General features: G+C 40.2%; 1 protein-coding gene across 2 annotated transcripts in view; it reads left to right on the top strand.

The window, feature by feature from the left end:
* Positions 1 to 21,963, top strand: part of camkk1a (calcium/calmodulin-dependent protein kinase kinase 1, alpha a) — a 103,597-nt gene that overhangs the window by 73,343 nt on the left and 8,291 nt on the right. Inside the window, exons 9-16 of one of the 2 annotated variants that reach the window (XM_033634024.2) lie at positions 2,417 to 2,505; positions 5,045 to 5,244; positions 8,301 to 8,354; positions 8,674 to 8,747; positions 11,999 to 12,086; positions 15,098 to 15,226; positions 17,169 to 17,272; positions 21,677 to 21,724. In XM_033634024.2, coding sequence (XP_033489915.1) covers positions 2,417 to 2,505; positions 5,045 to 5,244; positions 8,301 to 8,354; positions 8,674 to 8,747; positions 11,999 to 12,086; positions 15,098 to 15,226; positions 17,169 to 17,272; positions 21,677 to 21,724 — 786 coding nt within the window. The remainder of the gene's footprint in view (positions 1 to 2,416; positions 2,506 to 5,044; positions 5,245 to 8,300; positions 8,355 to 8,673; positions 8,748 to 11,998; positions 12,087 to 15,097; positions 15,227 to 17,168; positions 17,273 to 21,676; positions 21,725 to 21,963) is intronic. The other variant, XM_033634032.2, reaches the window with a different exon arrangement.

Genomic DNA, 21,963 nt, shown 5'->3' with positions numbered 1-21,963 from the left:
TGTATACCTACGTTTTATTTGTTAACTTCTCATAATGAGACAAATTGTTTGTTCTCTTGTTTCCCCTGGGAGAGAGATGACAGATAGCTGAGCTAATTAATAATAGGGCTTCTACTAATCTGGAAAAATAAAACGTCTTTTTATAGTCATGCTTCTTTTATGCACAAGGTGTAGTTCAAATTGCTGCTGCTAATGCTGCCGCTTCTATTTCTACTGCTACTGATAATGCTCCAACTATTAAGTCTGTTCATAATGTCCAAATGAAACAACATTTTGAGAGTATCTAGCTTCAGTATCGTGACATATTTCCGATTGAAACAGAAGAGCCAGGCGGGACATAACATTGGCAGGAATTTTAATTTGATCATTGAAAAGTGGGCGTGTCATAACAAACATGGAAAGTCAAGCGGGGTCTATACTTCTCTGTTTAAATCGACACCGTACCTACAGCGTATGCTCTGCGTGGACACTCGCCCTATGCTGTCTGCTTTAACCTATACTGTACCCTACACCGTACCCTATGGCATACCCTATGCTTTAAGGCTTTACCCTGTGCCATAGACTACACTGTACCTTACGCCGTAGCCTATGCTGTAGCCTGATGTGCACCTCCCAAGAAAGGTAACAACGCGTTGCAACAACGTACACCACCTGTTTATTTCTGTAAACTGAAAACCATTTCCCTCAATGGAAACAAAGCTTTATTTACTTTTATTTCACAGATAAGAAACAATAAATTGTAAAGACAATAAAGCCTCCACAAAATAACATCTCAGGTCTTGTGTGAGATTTATCTGGGCTTCATATGAGTAGAGGAAAGTCCGCTAGCCACTGGGCTAATTTATGCAACAGGAAATATCATAAGCTAATGCTAATAACGTTAGCTTATTGTATTGATGAGGAAAATGTTTCCAGCAAAATACAATTATTTTGTTAAGGAACCTTGTGAGTTATAATAGAGCCAAATTTTGACGCGTTATCTCTGTTGTTGCTGTTCCTGGCTTCGTGTGAGTGGAGAAAAGGCAGTTAGCCACTAGGCTAATTTACGCAATGTAAAATGACGTAGACTTATGCTAATAACATTAGCATGTTGCATATGTGGGGAAAACGTGTCTAGCAAAAGACAAATGTTTTGTCAGTAAACCCGATGAGTTATAATGAAGCTGAATTTTGTACTTTTGTTTATTCTCAAACTGTACTGCACTTCACAGAAGCTCAACACAATGGCATAGCAACCCTACAACCAACCAGTGTTGTGGAGGTGTAGTTGCAGAGCGATGTAGACGCACCACTGCACAAGTATAAATGCTTACAACAGTGTCGGCTACTCATATAGGCTCTGCGTGGAGCCTCCGCACAACTATAGATCAGCCTTTACAGTAATTCCAAAAATTGGGTGGAGGTGTTGTTTCAATTGTAGAGGACTACTCACCCTGACAGTGTACATTGATGGGATAGTATTATTCATTAGGGAGGAAGAGACAGATTCTGTGCTCCATGCAGTTGCTGCAGCAGTCCACTTTAAAATGCCTTGCGCATAATCTGGAGCTGTCACAGATACTTCTTTCCTCAAAGTGAGTCTAGCCAGCAGGTCTGTAACTATGGTATTTTGGGGAAGCAGTGCAAAGTTTGAGGTGCCAAACACCCAAAACACACTGACATGGCATGCTGTTGCTAACTAATGAATTTTAGTTCTGTGCAGCCAAAAGTTGCAGATTGATGGATGGGTGGATGGCATGATATTAGACATTAGTTAGTACTTACTTAGAAAGATTAGATTTTAATATAAGAATACAAAGAGACTGATTTTTTTTGGCACATTGGTATATTGTTAAAATGGTAGATCTTTACAGTTAGAAAGGCATTTCATAGTTACTTTAATGATTTCACCTCAGATTGGTTGTTCTCTGCTTTAAACAACAAGAATCCCTTGTGCTCATATAAATGAATAAAAGTGCAGTTACTGGAGCCATAGTAAAAATTGAATTTTCTTTTAAAGCACAATTAAACCAGAGAACTATACAGTATACAGCATATAAATATTCATGTTGATGCATGATTGCACAACACTACAAAGTTCTAACTGTATTTTTCGAGGCTGCTTAGAATAGTGATTAGTGGTTTATGTATGTCCTGTCAATTCATCTCAACAAATACTAAGCTGTCTTGGGGGCTGTTGGGTTTGGGATCCACACAGAGAAGGCTGTGATGGTCTTATCACACATTTTCAGTATCAGTGATGTTTGATCAGGATGTTTATGTTTGCATGGATGTGTATCTGTCTTTGAATGTGTTCATATTTGGAATTAAAATGCTGTGCTAATGATGAAACAACTGATGCACATAATCTGTGGATTTGTCTGCCTCGCTCTCTGTGTGTTTGCTTTCTTCTCTGCCTGCCTGTGTGGATCTGTAGTCCAGTGATGGAAGTGCCCTCGGACAACCCTCTGTCAGAGGAGCAGGCGAGATTATACTTCAGAGATGTCATCCTGGGCATAGAGTACTGTAAGTATCTCACACAGAGCGAATCTATGAAACACATCTGTGAAGTGTTTGAGTGAAACTAATTCATGCATCCTCAGCTATCAATTCTCTGGAGCTTCACTCTCACTTGAAGAGCTACATGCAGTTTTGTGGCGTTTTTAGTGGCCAGGAATAGATTGGATGTTCACTTTATAAAGATAAACCTTTGTATTGCACTCTACTCATATAAATATAAATTAGCATTTTCCTGTTTTATCTAAAAGAACAAAGTGTACAGAATGTCTGTGTCCACGCTAATGAGGCTACAATGAGTACATGACATTCATACTTTTGTTTTTCAACAAAATGACATGTAAAAACAGTTTTCACATCTTAAAAGATACTACTATTAAAAGGGCATCTACCTCCGGAGTCATCGGTCACAATTGAGACTCAGCTACATTTCTACATGAACCTCTTGAATCTCCAACTACTAGGCTTTTATTGCGGAACGTCCTGAAAAATACAACATGTGGATTGGAGTATACTCAGCTATAGTTTGACAGTGAGGAATAATTTCCAAACCAAAATTTTGTTAGACTACAAACTATGGCATCACATTAATTAATTTGTAAAATATATAAATGAAGCAGCAATTTGCGAAATAACTAAAGAAATCATTATTTCATCATTGATTTTTATGATAACAGGGTTTCATATGATGTGTTTTCTTCATTATAGATATTCTAATTTCAGAACGCCCTTACCATGGTTGTAGAGCGCCCTCTGGTACAAACTGGACCATTTGGAAATTCGGAGCACTGTTAGATGCACCGTTATTCAGAGCACCACACTAACGGAGTAGCAGAGCATCCTCTGGGCACTCTGTCTGGGGAGACGGAGCAGCGGCGTGACTGTTTAATGTGATTAGCTTAACTGTTCGTAATTCAAACAATAAGCTCACAGCCCCTCACAGCTAGTTAGCCAGCTACCTGTATGTATATCTGTGCACAGCTTCTATAACATGTGTTATCACTCTTATCACAACATAACAGGTCGTCCTCGCTGGTGCTTTGTTGTAATTTGCTCCGTACAATAAAGCGATCCATCGTCTTACTCACGGCTTTCTCCTTTTAAAAGTTATCATCCCTCACACTGGCTGACAATCAGGGTTTTAGATGTGTCACGCACTTATAATTCCCACATGTAAACAGAGACAAATAGGTTCCCCATGAAGGTTTTTTAAATTAGGTTGTTGAATATTGCAATAATAGTTTTTGGTTATCACAAAACCCCACGGCACACCTGGATTGGCATCACACGCACCATCGCACACCATTTGAAAACCACTGCATTAGATTTATTTAGATGATGCCTTTATCCAAAGTGACAATAAGTGCATTTGAATCAAGAAAGAAGGCTGCATCAACTTCATTAAATATGCTGATTAACATCAAGTGCCAATAATGCCAAATAAGAATTTCTAATTTTAAATGAAAATCAATTCTTTCTTGAATTACTTTTTCTTTTACAGTTCATTCATATGACTATGTTTTCCATAATTACTCATTCATTTATTTAACATTGAACACTTAAGGGCTCCATAATAAACCCCACAAAATTAGTCAGTGTCTGTAATATGACATTTGTGTCAAAATGCAAGTGAAGCACGTCTTCTGAAACCTTAATTAGCCTTAATTCTAGATATCAGATGTCATCCTTCGGGTCATTGGCTTTGTGTGTTTTGAATTTGAGTATTATTAGTGCTAATGATGTTTAATTGCCTGGTCTTTTAATAAGTCAAGTGCCTCATGTTTTAAGTCCTCCTCAGACAAGAAGGCACCACTTATCCAATCAGTGAAGTGTCCAGGGCTTAGCTCCACATGGCTGTTAAGTGTGAAGGCTTAAAGATGTACTTGGCTTGGTCTTAAATGAACTTGGGTTCACAGTAATCACATCATTCTTATTAACTGCCATTAACTTGATATTTACCACATGCATATGACTTTCTTTCAATTTTTCACTGAAACGCAAACTTCTGTGTGCCTTTCTAAATGTTACTGAAGTGCAATATTGAACTTATTAAATATGGTAACACCAGAAGCATTGCATTCAGTCAGCGGGTGTGTTAGTCTTTTTGGTCCAAGCTGATTTTTGTGAGATATTATTACATCCGATGGCCAGATTTATCTGTGGAAATAAGGGTGAGAAAGGATACACAGAGAAGAAGAAAAAAAGCTAGAGTACTATTTTTCCACATTTTTGTGTCTAAGAGACTAATGGAAACAGCAATTTTTGAAGACAGTTCAGTATTGAGTGAGTGTGAGATGGCTGCAGCCGACAGCCACCAAACAGGCCACGGGTAACCACTCAGGGCATGTTGAAACCCTCAGTGTACGTCCACTAAAGGTGCTTATTTTTGCCACTGACAGGCTCACATTGTTATTCTAAAATGCAGTTTATTTTAGCCCCATTGCTGGGAAGGGTTCAGAAATTACAAAATCATCTCGATGTTGTCATCTGGATCTCACAGGGTACAGTAGTTCTAAAAATGTAACCCTTTACTCTCTTCTATCTTTAGTGCACTACCAGAAGATCGTCCACCGAGACATCAAGCCTTCTAACTTGCTGCTGGGAGATGACGGCCATGTGAAAATAGCAGACTTTGGGGTCAGCAACCAGTTTGAGGGCAATGATGCTCTGCTGTCCAGCACTGCTGGCACTCCTGCATTCATGGCACCAGAGACCCTTTCAGACGCACGAAAGAGCTTCAGTGGAAAAGTGAGTTAACTCTACAATCAGTCAGTGAGCGCTGCTGAGTTTGAGCTCCTGCGGTTACAGCGGCTGCAGGCGCCGGTCTAAGCCTATACCTCATGATTTGAAAATGAGAACCATTAAATCGAGATGAGCTTTCAGACCTTTGCCGGCCTGCTAATCCAAGGAGCAAATTGTCAGTGTCAGTCTGTTCCCTTGTGTGTTAGTTCGTGTTAATAACAAGGTAGAAGTAATGCAGCGGAGAACAGCACTGTTACCAGAGTCAAGAAATGGAATGAGGCTATTGGTTTTACATAGCTGATATTGATCTAGGATAACCCGTCTGGGATTGATTACAACCTTATTTTACATTAAATCCACATTATTGGCAAAACAATCAATCACAGAGCTTTATTTTTTATCATAAATTAAGGAAATGATTGACTGAGTAGTTCCATCATAATTCTTACAGGATGAGCACCTATTTCAAATGTAATCACCCTAGTAAGCAGGCACTTGTTGTGATTATCAGTGATATGGTTATGGTTAGAAGGCCCCTGCTACGCCAACTAGTATGGTCAGAGTGCTGTTACCACTATTAAACATCCATTAGTGAAATTCAACATTTCTTTACATTTAAACAGTGCTGTGGTAAATGTGTGGTTATGTTAAGGAACAAAAACCATTTGATTATGTTTAGGAAAGGATAAATGTAAAAAGCACCCGCCTCTGGTGGCACAATCCCGATTTGAAAAGCAGCAATGGCTCAGTAAAAAAACACAGCCGCTTTTGGTGGCACAGTCCCTGCTGCAAAGTAGTGATGGCTCAATAAAAACACCTGATTTAGGTGGCAAAGTCCTAGCTGGAAAAAATAGTAAAAACACACTGGAGAGAAACGATGACTGGTAAAAAAAAAAAAAAAAAAAAAAAAAAAGCACATTTTATAGCACAAATCCACAAGAAACGCAACGATTTCTTGATAAAAAGAAAAAGACAAAAAACCACTCGCTTTTTATAGCACAATTTCCACTTAGGAAGTAGTGATGGTTCAGTAAAGAACACCCACTTTTGGCAGTACATAGGGCTGTCAATGAATATTCTAAATTCGAATTTAAATTCGAATTTGAAAAAAAATGGACCTTCGAATGTGAAAATTGATATTCGATTGTGGAGGGAAAAAACACCACCGCAGCTGTCCTCTTTGTGAGTGGGCGTTGGCATCAGACGCACATTTCTCCACGCTGGTCGACAAGCGGTTCTGCTCCCAGCTGTTGTCTCCGTCACCCAGCTTGACACATTTGCTCGCGGCGCGCAGAAAATAGACCAGACGCCGAAACGATCGCTGCAGGGCGCGAGCCGGTCACGGTCCAGCGCTTCGAGGCTATTCGCAGCGTTGAAATAAGAATACCTACAAGTAGTTATGTTTCCTTGTATTAATAAATGTACAAGTATGTTTCCTTGTATTAGTTTGCCCTCTTGTGGACATAATGCGACAAAAGAAAAAAAATTTGAATGGTTCAAACCTATGAGTTGTTTTTAGAAGGAATATTCGACAGCCCTAGTGGTACAGTCCCCACTGGAAAAGCACCCATGGCTCACTAAAAAAACATATGCTTTTGGTGGCACAGTCCCCACTGGAAAAGCAGCCATGGCTGGGTAAAAAGCACCCTCCTCTGGTGGCACAATCCTGATTCGAAAAGCAGCAATTGCTCAGCAAAGCTTTTGTGGCAAAGTCCTCACTGGAAAAGTGATGGCTTAGTAAAAAACATCCCTTTAATGGCCTAATTCCAGCTGAAACTGCAGCGATAGCTCTATAAAAAATACCCCCTTTAGGTGGCACAATCTCTGCTGGAAATGCAGGGATGGCTGAGTGAAAAAAAAAAAAAAAAAAAACGTTTAATGGCACAATTCCAGCTGATAATGCAGCAATGGCTCAGTAAAAAACACCCGCTTTTGGTGGCACAGTCCCTGCTGGAAAAGCAGCAGTGGCTCTTTCAAACACATCCACTTCTGTGGCACAATCCCTGTCAGAAAAGCAGCGATGGCTCGGTGGCGATAAAGACAACTCATATAAATGTGGCTGTATAACAACACACAGGCATTCAATAGCTGATAATGGCATTCTAAACATGGCCTGTCAATGCAGCAGGGGCCTTCTAACCTATATCTGCAATTATGATAAACACAGCTGACATCTATTTTAAGATAACGTTCGAACCAGGTGGTGAGAGACTTGTTGAGACTTATGAATCAATCCTGCCTACTGATTCACAAGAGCCAAGAGCCTTCCCTTTCCAGCCCCATGTCTCAACCCTGACATCCTATTCATACCTGACATTATAGGTACATGTCATGTTGCTTCCTCCTGTCGTTATCTGATGGATTTGCTCAAGGAAGGATCTGCATGACCATAAAAAAGGGGCCAGAATAGAATATTTGATTGCAGACAAAAAGGATGTAAGAGCCATTCAAGTGCAGGAAGAAATGTATGCAGTCTTATTGCCCCCCTTTTCTCTGATTAGTCTTCAGTTCAAGCCATGCTCCAGAGAGCTTTGTGTCCATTATGCACCAGCATTTGTGATTTTGTTGTAAATCAGCTGTGAAATATTTAATATCTGACACTCGTATGTCACTTAAACCCCCTCAGTTGTTAGTGCCAGTTATATCAGGCCATTAGAACACGTTAGTCATACAGCACAGTGTCTGATAACAAATGTTTGTGGCATTGTGAGAGATTGTGCAGGTTCAGAGGGCTAGTTTTATCATTTCATTTCTATCAGGGGATAGAAATGGATTCCTAAGAGAGAGCTATTCATACAGGGAGAGAGAAGACAAAGAGCCTGATGGATTGCTGCAGTGCCTCCGCTGCCTGATCACACACATACATCACCAAGGTATCTGACGGTAGATGTCCCCCAAAAAATAACCTTAAAATGTCCCATAAATCATCGTAGGCAGTTTGCATTGATTTACATCACCATCTTTGTTTGTGTAAGTAGGTGTTTGGATCGCTGCAGCATGTATGTTTTTCAGTCTCTTTGCCTTGATGTTGCATTTAATGTCACACTGACACTCTCTTAAAGGCGCTGGACGTGTGGGCCATGGGAGTCACTCTTTACTGTTTCGTCTTTGGGAAGGCAAGTATGCACATTTCCTGTCTCTGGGTCCACAAAAGGTAGCAGTAAAGGCTATGCTCATTTCACAGGCTCCCATGCTTGTTAACAGCACCCAGTGGCACTTCAGTAGGAACACTATCTATCACCAGTTTTTTATGATTTGTTACAACAGCCATTCAGTGGCATCATTTTTATTTTTTTTTTTATAAATGCTAGAAGCTGATTCTTGCTGTTGTCATTTGTCCTAGTTGTTTTTAGGATCGAGATTTCCTCTGGCAGAGTAGTAATTCAATGTACTTTCCTTGTTTTCCTCACTGTCTTTCCTCTGCTCCACCTGCAGTGCCCATTTATTGACGAGTACATATTGGCTTTGCACAATAAGATAAGGACCAAGCTTGTGGATTTCCCAGAAATGTAAGTTCATCTCCCGTGTCCTTCCCTCTCCTCCTCTTTATTAAAAGAGATAGCAGCAATGTTCCAGCCCCCTCCAACACACAGCATGCTGTTTGCTATCTTCTTATCCAGCTCTCAGTTGCAAAAAACATTTCCTTCCTCTTTTTTTTTAGTTGCACATTTCCGCCACAAAAATATGAATAGCTTGGCACAACAGCCAGCACCAGCACACAGTAAACATCACCTGTATGTGATCAAAACAAACACTGAAAAAGCAAAAAGGGGCCTGGATGCATACAAGCCACTATGCTTCTCCTATCTTTACTGTAACATGCAAGTCTTCTTCAGTGAATAACGCTGAAAAGACTGAGAGAGAACAAGAGATAGGAAGCCAGGGAGAGGCTGGCAGTGGTGATAGACTGAAGCAACGCACTGATGAAGTATAAACACAGCACATGTAAAGAGGCTATGAGTGGCAATTGGAGTGTGTGTAAGGCCGGCATGTCATATTGTTAATGATAAGTGTCTTCCTGCCCACTGGGCTCAAGAGAATGTGTGACTATGGGGAAAGCTCGTTCATTACACATCCTGCTCCTCCTGAAGGCAGAGTATCACATCACCTAATAAAATCATAGCCACACTTTTCCAGTCAATGACAGTTAGCAGCACCTTGTCGTCAGCACTGATAGGGCCACTGTAGTTGAAGTACATCTAATGTTGTCGCTGCCATTATGATCAATGGCTGAGCTCACATAAACTTATTTTACTGAGACACTAATGGCCTCCATTCCTGTCATGCATTCTGATTTTATGTTATTAGTGTCAGTGAAATGCAACCTTGAAAGTCCATCTTCATATATGGTAAACTCAGTCATATCACAGGTTTTATCTCACTGATTCAAATATTTTAGAGCACTGAATTCACTTACAGCAGCTCATTAAGTCCTGACCAGGACAAAATGGCCTATTATAAACCAGCGGTGTCAGACATACCCCCACAGCCCTATCAGATCTTAAAAACCCATTTACACCACCATTTATTTTAACCATTTACTGGTATCCATTATTTTTAGCTCTTTTTTAATTTGGCCATTCATTTTGGCAATTTTAACCATTTATCCTTTACTTTTAGCTATTTCTACTGCCTCTCCATTATTCTTGTTGTAATAGGCTACCTCTTATTATTTTCTTTTTCTTTTATCTAATATCTGTGATGTTACTTTTTTCTGTCTTTGTGCTGCTGCAACACCTGCATGTTTTTGCCTGTGGATCAATAAAGGCTTAGTTTATCACTTTCAGCTAACTATGTAACCGTTTATTCATTACTTCTAGCTAACTATTTTAATTCTTTATTCAATACTTTTAGCTACTGTTCATCCATTTCCTATAGCTACTTAAACTCTTTATTCATTACTTTTAGTGAACTACTTTAACTCTTTATTCATTACTTTTAGCTACTGTTTAATTATTACTTCCACTATTTTAACTCTTTATCCATTTCTTTTAGCTAACTGTTTTAACTATCCATTACTTTAAGCTAACTGTTAACTCTTTATCCTCAACTTCAAGCTATTTTGATTGTTTATCCATTCCTTTTAGCTAACTATTTTAACATTCATTACTTTAAGCTAGCTGGTTATCTATTACTTTTAGCTATTTTAACTCTTTATTGTTATTTTTATCTAACTATTTTAACTATCCATTACTATTAGCTAACTGGTTTAACTCTTTGTTTATTACTTTTAGCTGTTTTAATTGTTTATCTGTTACTTTTAGCTAACTATTTAACCATAATTACGCTTAGCTAGCTGTTTATCCATTACTTTTAGCTTTTTTTAAAAAAAAACTCTTTATGCATTACTATACACTAACTATTTCAACTATCCCTAATTTTGGCTAACTGTTTTAACTTTTGTTCATTACTTTAAGTTTTTTTTTTTTTTACTTTTAACTAAACGGTTTAACAGTCATTACTTTTAGCTAGCTGTTTATCCATTAGCCTACTTTTAACTATTTTAACTCTTTAGTCATTTCTTGTCTTTCTTGTAAATCTTTCTGTATTACTTATTAATAGCTATTTTAACTTTCCAATACTTTTAGCTAACTCTTTTTCCATTACTTTTAGCTATTTTAATTGTTTATCTATTACTTTTAGCTAACTAGTTTAACATTCATTATTTTTAGCTAGCTGTTTATTCATTACTATTAGCTATTTCAGCTCTTCATTCATTTCTTTTCATCTCATTTCTAGTTTAACTATCCATTACTCTTAGCTAACTGTTTTAACTCTATTCATTACTTTTAGCTATTTTAATTGTTCATCTATTACTTCTAGCTGTTTTAACTTTTTATCCATTACTTCTAGCTTTTATAATTGTTTATCCATTATTTCTAACTAACTATTTCAACTGTTTTTCCATTACTTCATTCATTGCTTTATCCTTTTAGCAACAGTTAGCAAAACAATGTATCGATAATGTAATTGGTTGAAATAGTTAAACTATATAACCATTTATCTTTAGCTAACTATTTTAACTGTTCATCCATTACGTTTAGCTAACTTATCGGCCTGCTTGCTTGATACTACTGAAAGCTGCTGCAGTTTTTTTTACGTAGCATAAAGTGTTACAGTTGACTTGATATAAGGACATGTTTAAATTGTGATTTCTGTGTTCTGGCTTTGTTTGTTTGTTGTTTGTTTTAAATTAGTTAAGGTACTCCACAATCTTCCCACATATGCCAAGCAATTGCAGAAGTACCCCCTGGGGTATAAGCAGCCCTGGTTGAGAATCTCTGCCGTAAATTGTTTTCAGTTATCTTACTTGAAAAGCCAATTTTCTCCATCAGCAGCTACCTCAAGTTTCAGGAGTTAGTGTGTGTAACAAGAACATTATCTGTGGGTCATCTCCTTCATCTCGCTATTCACTCCAATGCTCAGTTAAGCATTAACTCACCTGTAAACTGAGTGATAGTTAATGAAAAGCATTCACAAGACGCAGGTGAGAAATAAAGAACTTCTGTGTACTTTCTGTCTGACAGGAGGGGTGTGATGGTGGTGTGAATTTGCTAACAACTCATATAAGACACTGAGTTAAAGAGGTGCAAGGAGATATAGCTTCTTTTAAGTGATCACAAGGTTGGGAAACAATGTTGAAGGAAATCAGATTTCGATCTGGTATAAATAAAGCCTATTTATATCCTTGGTGTTAATGTTTTCATCATTTCCAAATGTCCAAAAATGTTCTCAGATCATTATTCTGTGTTTTGTGCAGACCAAAGATCAGTGAAGAGCTGCGGACTCTGATCTTGCGGATGCTGGACAAGAACCCAGACACCAGGATCACCCTCCCTGAGATCAAGGTAACAGAGAGAATAAAGCAGATAAGACCATGGCGTTAGTCAGTTGTTGTTCAGGATGAGGGACAGCTACCTTGAGCGTAATTATAATGAGGATTTCATGTTCAAACACAACATGCTGTGTAGCTCCGGGGCATGATGAAACCTGTTAGTCCCTGTGGAGGGCTGCATGAAAACATAGTCACTAATACAGGGGGAGGTTCAAGACCAGCCATGGACAGAAGTCATTCCCCATTCCCAGCTGTATTTCCATGGCACAATCTAATCATGTGTCAGTGAGTCATTTTGTCGCTAGAGACTCTGTGTTTGTGGATGAAGACACAATAAGCCATCATGTATTACCATGTGTGCAAACACATAAACACAAAGTTTACTTGACAAAAGTTGCAAAATGCAGCTTATTGATGTCAGTAGAGATAGCAAAAATTCATTGAGAAATTGTAATGTAACAATTGAAATGAATGCGATTGGGTTTAAAGCAGAAACATATTTCAGCCCCTGTGCTAAGCTGTTTGTTTACTTACATTATTACTGTTCAATTTTTAAGGCCTGTTACATAGGCTTCTTTGGATTTTAAAATTCAAGTTCAGTTAGGGCCGCTTTTCTCAAAGAAAACTTTATTTCCATTTGCAGTATTATATTTGGCAGTATGGCTCCTTTCTGGGGCCTCTCTGCCTTTCCTAGGCCTACGCAGAAAGCCCAAGGTAGAGAGAGCACACCACTTCACCCTTCCATGTGCAAACGAGGAAAGCCTGAGGCAGAGAGAGCAAACCTCCCTGCCCTTCCACGTGCTTACATGAAAAGCCTAAGGCAGGAGGAGAGCAAAGACCCTCCGGCATGGAACAGAGCAGCATCAAAGACAAATAGAAATGACATTGATAAGTCAAACACAGCATGAAAAGGAGGAGCTGGGGTGGAGGCTAGGGGTGAGTTTGTGTACAAAAATCTCTAAACGTTTAGAGTGGGTAATTTTTTTCGTGTAAATGTGTACATGGGTGCTATTGCATTATACAAGTAAAGCCCCAGTTATCTGAATACCAACTGAACGGGCCATTTAACCGACGCGCTGTTTTAATAGAACGGAGCACGTAGGCTACTGACCTGTTGCCAAACCTGGTCTCACACCATTTCTTGTCATATTCACAGTTGTTACTGGCCAGCCCTTCACTTTAAGACTGTGGCCGTGTGGGTGTGACGTTGTAGATGTGAGAAGTAAAGCGCATATAGAGTGTATGGACGGGAATGCACCTTGAAAATAGTACTGTTCATGCTACGGGTGGTTGCAGTTTGTTTACAATTTGTTTACAGTGTTTAGAGCTCCAGTTACAGCATAGTCTCTGTGAGAAGACCCTGCATTATGTTATGTTACATTTTCCTGCTGTAGAGGAGAAATAAATGTGCTTCTGCACGGACGTCAGTTCTGCATCCTCATTCTTCAAGCAGAGTTGGTCCGGACTCCTTGAGCTAGTTACCAGCAACGAGCCAAGTTGTAAAGATAATCTACAGAAAACCGGTGTCTCCCAGCTACGGTTCGGAGCACCAGACTGGAGAGGGTAACACAGTCTATCACAGTTAGTCAACAATTAGTATCACCCCCGTCCCCCTTAAAAAAAAACGTTTTTCATGTACTAATTTTTCATAACCGTTTATGATCTCAAACATACACCCTAGTGGAGACAGGTTGCAAAGCGGCTTGCAGAGGAAGCAGCACAGTAGGCAGGCCAGAGCAGTTTAAATAGGGCGTCCTGAATGAGATTCACCAATTGGTTGCATAGAAAGGAATCATGTGATCTATCAGCTGACTCCCTTCCATCAATCAGCTGCTCCATCAGTTGATTGGGCTGCTTGAGATCAGCTGATGTAGCTGGGATGTGAGCTGAGCCTGACGTTGTGTCCTGCCTGCGCTAATGCTATGCTCAATTTATGGTACAAAAATAAACTTGCAAACAATCATGTTGCTTAAGTTAGGCAGGCCTACCATTAGGAGTTTTGGACAGGGGGACTACTTTTCCCAAAGTGGGCCCCTCATTCACACCTACAGCATCTCGACAATGAGGATGTTTCAAGTTTTTAAAAAAATGGCCTCACTACAATGAGATATCCACTATGGGTACTCACGTTATCACACAATAATAAAACTGAAGGGATGGGAGAGTCTTAGTTTTACAGTCATACCCAATTCATGTAATTCCAAGACTTTTAAGGGACCCCATTATGCTTCAGAACTTCAAAGCATTATTTAGCCCCTTCCAGACAATCTAGCATAATATGGCTGGTAACAGTGGATGCCTTGGGTTGTCTAGTTTCATATGATACCAGCATCTTTACTAGTTTTACAACTGAGCTGGCTACAGTGGGTGTTATTTGTTAGGCTGCCTAGCTTCTCACCATTGCCACGTTCAGCTTCATGTCATACCTGGTTCTTTTTCACAGTTTTGGTCAGCATTTGTCTGTTGCCTCTCTATTCCTTTTATGTTCTTGTTCTCTCTGTACCTTGGCTTTTCTGTTTTTTGAACCCCTGATCTTTGGTGAGGCTCTTTGACTTAGCTGGTCAGGGTGGGAAATAGTTTTCAAAAAATGCACTTTTTACTCGTGTTTGAGTAACTTTTCCAGCTGAAAACTGGAAATTACTGAGCCTTTTTTGGAAGTTAAAGTTGGACAAAAATAAATTCTAAAGGCTACTTGGTCACTCTGAGAGATTATCTGTCTCGAACAACTTTTTGCAGTTGGGTTTTTATAGCATTGCAGCATTAATCATAACAGATGGCTGGCTGGCAGAAATTGCTCATGTATAAATCTATACAGTATGCCCTGCTTTAGAAAAAAATAATAATGTGAAATATGCATGCTGTGCAGGGCTTAATCATCAATAAAAACTGCAGTTACCCTTTCAAACACGAAAAACACAGATGAATATATAGAGCCAGACTTCCTGGCAAGATCTAGTCACATGCTTCATTGGATCATTGACAGAGTATATTATTGACATGTCGTTATATGTCGTATGTGTTTAGATGGACCAGTGGGTGACCCAGGGAGGCACTGACCCCTTGCCTCTGGAGGAAGAGCACTGCTCTGTGGTGGAGGTGACAGAGGAGGACATCCAGAACTCAGTCAAGTTCGTTCCCAGCCTCTCTGCAGTGGTAAGGAGCCCCGAGTGTCCTCCATTCACCGAGCACTTTTGTGTCAAACTGAGACATTTACACTCATCATTTCCTGGAGAGGTGAAGCCCTAAGAGTAGCTGCTCCCAAACAACCGCAGTCCTCTGTTAACCACAATTGTGAGAAAACACAGAAACATAGTGATTTCAGATGACAGCCTTGTTTACAAGGAAAAGGCTGCCTCTTAACATTATTCAGCTCTGAAATAAAAATGTTGATGCCCCAGTTTGAATAATATTCCTGTACTTTTAAAGCTTTTCTTTTGGTTGACCCCCATTAAAACTCATTTGTAAAGAACTGCAAGGTTAAAATGCTTCACATAGCCTAAAACACCCACTGCAGGAAAAAACACAACTTCTTTAAAGGGTTGGAAACCAGATTCTACACCATCTGGCTCCATAAATGCTCTAATGTTGCATTCAGTTGGAAACAAGCTCACAGAGAGGCATAGGCATGCACAGTGTAGCAGTGTCTCATAAAGGGCACATTTGAAATAATTAATGCCATTGATTCTTGCATCTATAGCACAGTATTGACATGTTTAGCATCTGCAAACTATTGATCACAATGATAGCTTATATATGGACATGTTTGAAATAAAGAAAACAGCACCTCATTTGAGTAGATTTTTGTTGTTGGGCATATTTAGTCCGTGTCGGTATATTTTAGCACTGGTTGTACGCATTTATCAGTACAACATCATGATGGTCAATTTCACAATTTATCAGCTGTCAGGTAAAAGTTACAGAAAATCTGCAGGGCAGTCTTGTCTCAGTTGCAGCCATGCCAGCAGTACAAGGAGCAAAAAACAGATGTCTCCTGTAGGTTTCCAGGGTTTTCCCTGCCTATCTAAGACAAAGGCGGGCCGCCTGGGTGATTTTGGCCGCTGCCTTGGTTAAAGTGTGTGTGTGTGTGTGTGTGTGTGTGTGTGTGTGCGCATGGGGGGGCATTCAGATGTAGCATCTTTTGCACGCACAAACCCATTACTTTCAACGTAGATGCGCATCATGCACGCTTTGCCACCTTGGTCTTGAAAAAACCCAGGGAAAACCCTGGTTTCATCTTGAATCTTGGGGTTATGGCAAAGATTAGGTTAATAAACTTCTTTTTGTCTTACGGTTTTGCTAGCTTATCCAAAAAGTGACGAGACGATTCAATGAAAATCGACATGCACAACACCATGTGAGATGCAGGATGGAAGGCACTACCCCTGGCTAAAATCCTGTGTTTTTAGGGAGTCCCGAGAAACAGCAGCTAGCAGCAATGATAACGCTAGCTGAGACTAGCATAGCAGGCAGTAAGAAAAGAACTGAGTGGGTTCTGCGCTGTAACTGGACAGCACAGGTTAAGCGCAGAATTCCCCACATTCTGGATATTAACGTTAGCACCTATGACCTCCCTGCTTCCTCGTTGTTTACCATCAAAATATACCAGACATTAGATATATTATTGTGTTAGATTTGGTAGACAAAAACACCATAACAAAGTATATCAATACATCATTTAATAAGTGTTATCTCTAGGCTGTAGGGGATCATGAAAAAAAGACAACATGTATCATCTAAAACCATCAGTCTGCTACGTTTATCAGCTTTCAGTAAGTCCCACACTGAAACTCTAATTGCATGTCAAACTTATCAACAAAGCATTGATCATAGAGCCTGATCGACTTTTGTACTAGTCATTAAAAATACGCAGTAAGAGGATGAGCTGTTTAACTTTAAAACAGGTGTTTCTTCTTCACTGGTTTCACCAACATTTAAAAAAAAACCAAGGCTCTGACCAGATCATGACATGCAAGATTCACACAGTTTGGATCTCCCTATAAGAACTGTTATTCTGTCGCTCATGCAGAACCACAGGTTCAAAACAAGAACCCTTCTGCACATGTTTGTAACCTTCCTGTGTTTGTGAATGTTTCAGATTTTGGTAAGAGCCATGCTGAGGAAGCGCTCCTTCAGTAACCCCTTTGAGTGTCCGAGCAGGAGAGAGGAGAGGTCCATGTCGGCACCTGGTAGCCTGCTCATGTAAGAACACACTGTCGGTGGCCTCAGTCATCCTAGAACACTTAGAGGAATAGTTTGGATTTTCTTAAGTGCGGTTGTCTGAGCTACTGACAGATAGTCAGTGTATTACCTACAGTAGATGGCAGTCGGCATGCAACCCCAGTTTGGAGAACCATACAGGAGTACCATCACAGAGGCTAAACAATATACTGCTGTGGACGGCATCAGACAGCCCTTTACAATGAGCAAATTAATCTGTTATCTGTTATCTGTTATCTACACCTTTGAAGAAAACATTAATTTTGGAGCTGCTGGTCCACTGCTGGCTCTATCAGTTAGTCTGTTTGTGTTATTGTGTGACTTTGATGAATCTGAACTAACCCTTTAAGTGGGCTTTCATATCAGGGACCAAGTCTGGAGTACATTTGACTCCCAAAGTCCTGTTAATTTGATTAGTGTGAACACTGTGTACCATTCCCAGGGCATGGTACACTGATCCTTGCCTGAATCCACTTGAAAAGGTGGTCTCAAGTACAGCTCATGAGTACTCGGGTATAGTACACATCAGGTGTGCACACCAACTATACCAATACATAGAAGTGGGCTGCTATTTAATGCCGCTACAGGGAGTGTTTAACTGATTAATACTGATGCCTCTGTATTAGACCAGACAGACCAGATCAGATCAGGCTTTGCTGCCTCCTTTGACCTTCAGTCAGAGCACTGGCGGGAGGCAGAAAGCACCACGCCTGACATTAGCAGCTCATCCTCCGGCCAGGAGCAGAGCTTCGCCTCGCTGCTCTGCCAGTCCCCACTGATGATGGTCCTTAGGGCAGCAGTGTTCTTCTGCCACTTTCTTTTCTACACTTTAGTACAACAAAACTGTCACAGAGATGATGACGCAAGTGGACTCGGGTACAGAGCAACATTAATAATGTGAAAGCTGAGTGGCACGGGAGTGGAGAGGAGGGGTAATCATACTCAGGCACAGTATGAATCAATCGTACCTAACACAATCGTACCTAACACAATAACATACTCTAACTGACTGAGGCAGCAGTAGACCAGAAGCACTTGTGTTCTGCAATGTATTGTTTTTGTCAGAGGAGCCTGGTTACTTTGAGTGATAGATATATTCTAAAAATAATGTACACTTAAACTGATATTGATTTTGTAGGTGGCTAATGTAAGTTTTGCTGCTGCCCCTGTCCACAGCAGTACACTGCTTACTTGCTTCTTCAAACTGGGGTGTGTTGACCGCCATCTACTGTAGGTAATACACTGACTATGGATAAATACCTCATACAACCCAGTTGCAATGAACCTGCATATCTCTTCCAGGAGGATAAAAACAAAGCTTGCTTGAGACTCTGACATAGGTCTGTACTTCATACCTGTCTCTTGTCTGCTGTATCAGGTTAACTAGCATTCACTCCTGCAGCAGCAGCTGCTGCTTTGGGTTGCCATAGCACCATAATTCATTATTTCATTGTGTGCCGTGGAGCTTACAGCTTTTATAAGTGTTTTTTGTGTGTTGCTTTCAGCTTTCAAGGGTAGAGGGATTTAGAGTGACAGAGAATGCTACAGATCTACCAGCGCCTCAGGCTGACCTTGGATTTTCTCTTACATGAATTGAACGCATCACAGGGGAAATGGCCAATTGTCATATGGCATCGTGCAACTCCAACATATACAGTGTAGCCATGGGCAAATCAGAGCATCTCTAGCTGCTCCCTGCTGTACTGCGGGTGCCCTTGGGACAGTAATCTGTGTTATCTGTGCAGCAGTTTGTCATGAAGATGGGCCACTGTTGAGCTGAATGTGGAGGAGACTCTTATCTCCTATTGTGAGAGTTTTATTAGACAATTTCTCTTCTATCCAGGCTGAGGTTTCCCCTGTTACTCCAGGCAGGCAGAGAGCTTCCATCTAAGGTGAAGGTGTCTTTAGATGTGCAGGGAGTTTGAATCAACACTGCCCCCTGCTGGATAATGAGGGAAAAACAGGGCTTTGTACATGTAAAACTTAAAGTAGCACAAAGCCCTGAACTGAAATGTTTAGTCTGTACATCACGTCAGAGTTTCTGATGCTTGAGCTTCATGTCGTTATGAATGAAAACTTGATTAATGGCAGGGCCATAAAAAAAAACAACAACAACAATATGGCTTACATGTTGCATTTTATCATCTGTTTCAACCACTTTAATTTTGAGACATTAATGTACTCATATAGGAGCATAAACGGCAACACTGACAGCCTCTGAGAACCTAAAGAGACACTCCACTTAAAGAGTAGAGTCATGCCATAGGTGGTGGGGCAAGAAGTATCTTTTTTTTTCTATGGGTGATGTGGTCTTACTGAAGAGATCTACAAAGTCACTTCTGTGAAATGGCACCTACTAAGGACAACCAAAACGTTTGTCTTGGGTGCATTGGTACAACAGACTTACAAGAAAGGATGGCAGAGGAGATACCGGCACGCCAGCGCAACTGGGCCGGACTCCACAAAAAGGTCCACAGGCTGAGATCAGTTCAAAAAATAGCCAATTTATGTAAGACACCTGTGCACATAAAGGTGCTACAAGTGCAAAAAAATGATAGAGTGAGTGAAAACAGCAGCAAACATTTTGGTCCTTGACCATCATGAGTGCTTCACAGAACAGATAGAGACACAGACAGATTCCCACCAGGTGTGATAAATCAATCACTTGATACCAATAATTAGATGAGATCTTTTCTGAGGAGCAGAAATCTGACTACCAAATCACAATGACCCGTCTACACTAGTCACAGCATCCTCATAGCAGAAGATAAGAAACTTTGCACCAAATCTTAGAAAAGAAAGGACAAATTATGACAAAACATGTTCACCAAGGCCATGCTGGTACATGCAGACGCTTATAAAATATTTTTATATACTTATATCTATAAACGTGCACTGAGTTGGGACTGTAGTATCGCACGTCGTGTTTTGTTTTTTCAAGTAGGACATGCTCCTGGATCAACATCCCACATCGCATTCCAACACTACAATCACAGCCCTCTGACATCATCAGCGTGCTGCTCCTGTGCTTCTCTCAAAATTCCTTCTTGCTTTTTCAGAGCTAAGCTAATATTCCAAAAAGAAGTTCGTAAAATTTAACATATTTCTCAGTAACATTAAACGAAAACCTTATAAGCTACTGCAGGGTTAGTGAGCTAGCTTGCTAAGTAGGTTGGCTATGCTAACGAGTAACTTGCCAATAGACTAGAATATTAGCAAGTTAGCTTGATAACTAGGTAGGCTATGCTAACGAGGAAGCTTGCCAATAGACTAGAATAGCAAGTTAGCTTGATAACTAGGTAGGCTATGCTAACGAGGAAGCTTGCCAATAGACTAGAATATTAGCAAGTTAGCTTAATAACTAGGGAGGCTATGCTAACGAGGAAGCTTGCCAATATACTAGAATTGCAAGTTAGCTTGATAACTAGGGAGGCTGTGCTAAGGAGTAAGTTTGTCAGTAGGCTAAAATATTTTTCACAAACATTAAGAGTAAGGATAATGTCATTCCTCAGTTGTAAAGACCTGGACACATTTTCCCTCCCTTTTCACTGCCTATTTAAAACTATTTTTATTTGACAGTGTGGTCCTGGATCAACACAAACACTGCAATCTTGAAAAAAATAATATCCACACAAGTGAACTAGCCTATTGGCAAGCTTGTTAGCATAGCCAATGTACTTAGCAAGCTAACTCATTAACCCCACAATAGCTTATAAGGTCCTTGTTTAATGATGCAAAAGATTTTGTTCTATTTTACTAACTTAATTTTGGAAAACTGACTTATCTCTGGAGCACAAAGGAATTTTAAAAGACGCACAGGAACAGCACACTGATGATGTCAGAGGGCTGTGATTGGTTGACTGTAATGTTGGTCCAGGAATGTGATGTGGGATGTTGATCTAGGAGCATGTCGTACTTAGGAAAAATCACATCATGCCTGTAGCGTCTCACGCAAACTCTGAAATTATCAGGTCCAGTCAGATTTTGGAATGAATTTCCCAGGTCCATCATTTAGGGCCTCTACTGAGTCATACTACCTGTGCTGAGTAAACTGAACTTGATTCGTAAAACTGGTCTAAAAAAAATCTTATTTTTTATTTTTTAGCTTATTTTGTCTGAGCCGTCAAAGTCCCAAAATATTAAATGTATATTTGTATGAAGTGGGAAATTTCATCAGAATTGTCACTGATTATTAATTACACTGTTGGTTGGTCGATTGACTGCTCATCTTGGCACTACTGAAGCTACACTTAGCATCTTCAGAATGAGGACGTGGAGTGTGTTGGGGGGAGGTCGTCTCCACCAGCGACCCTGCCTTTGACCCCCTGAGGTGACCTTTACCCTCTCATCTGTGACTTTTCCATCTTTTCTCCCACTGTGCTGCAGGGACTCGTGGCCTTTCCGGCCCACTTTAAAACTTCACCCCTCACTCAGGTAATCCAGTCTGGCTCGCTGTCTGTCCAACATCACCCAGCTGCTGCGCCCATCATCATCCTAGACTCCTCGATTCTCGCTTATCCCCCATCACGAGAAGTGATAGGGCAGCCTCACCCTTCCCCAGCTGTCATCTCAGAGAGTTCTCTCATCTCCCTGCTGCTGCCATTCAGTGCTGTGTTACATTGTGTCTTAAACATTCATCATGTAACAAAAAATGGGGAAAAAAGCATCTCTGG

Source organism: Epinephelus lanceolatus, chromosome 11 (assembly GCF_041903045.1).
Source record: "Epinephelus lanceolatus isolate andai-2023 chromosome 11, ASM4190304v1, whole genome shotgun sequence".
Taxonomy (NCBI): Eukaryota; Metazoa; Chordata; class Actinopteri; order Perciformes; family Serranidae; genus Epinephelus; species Epinephelus lanceolatus.
Note: the sequence above shows the minus strand (reverse complement) of the source record. Positions and strands in the feature narration are given on the sequence as shown.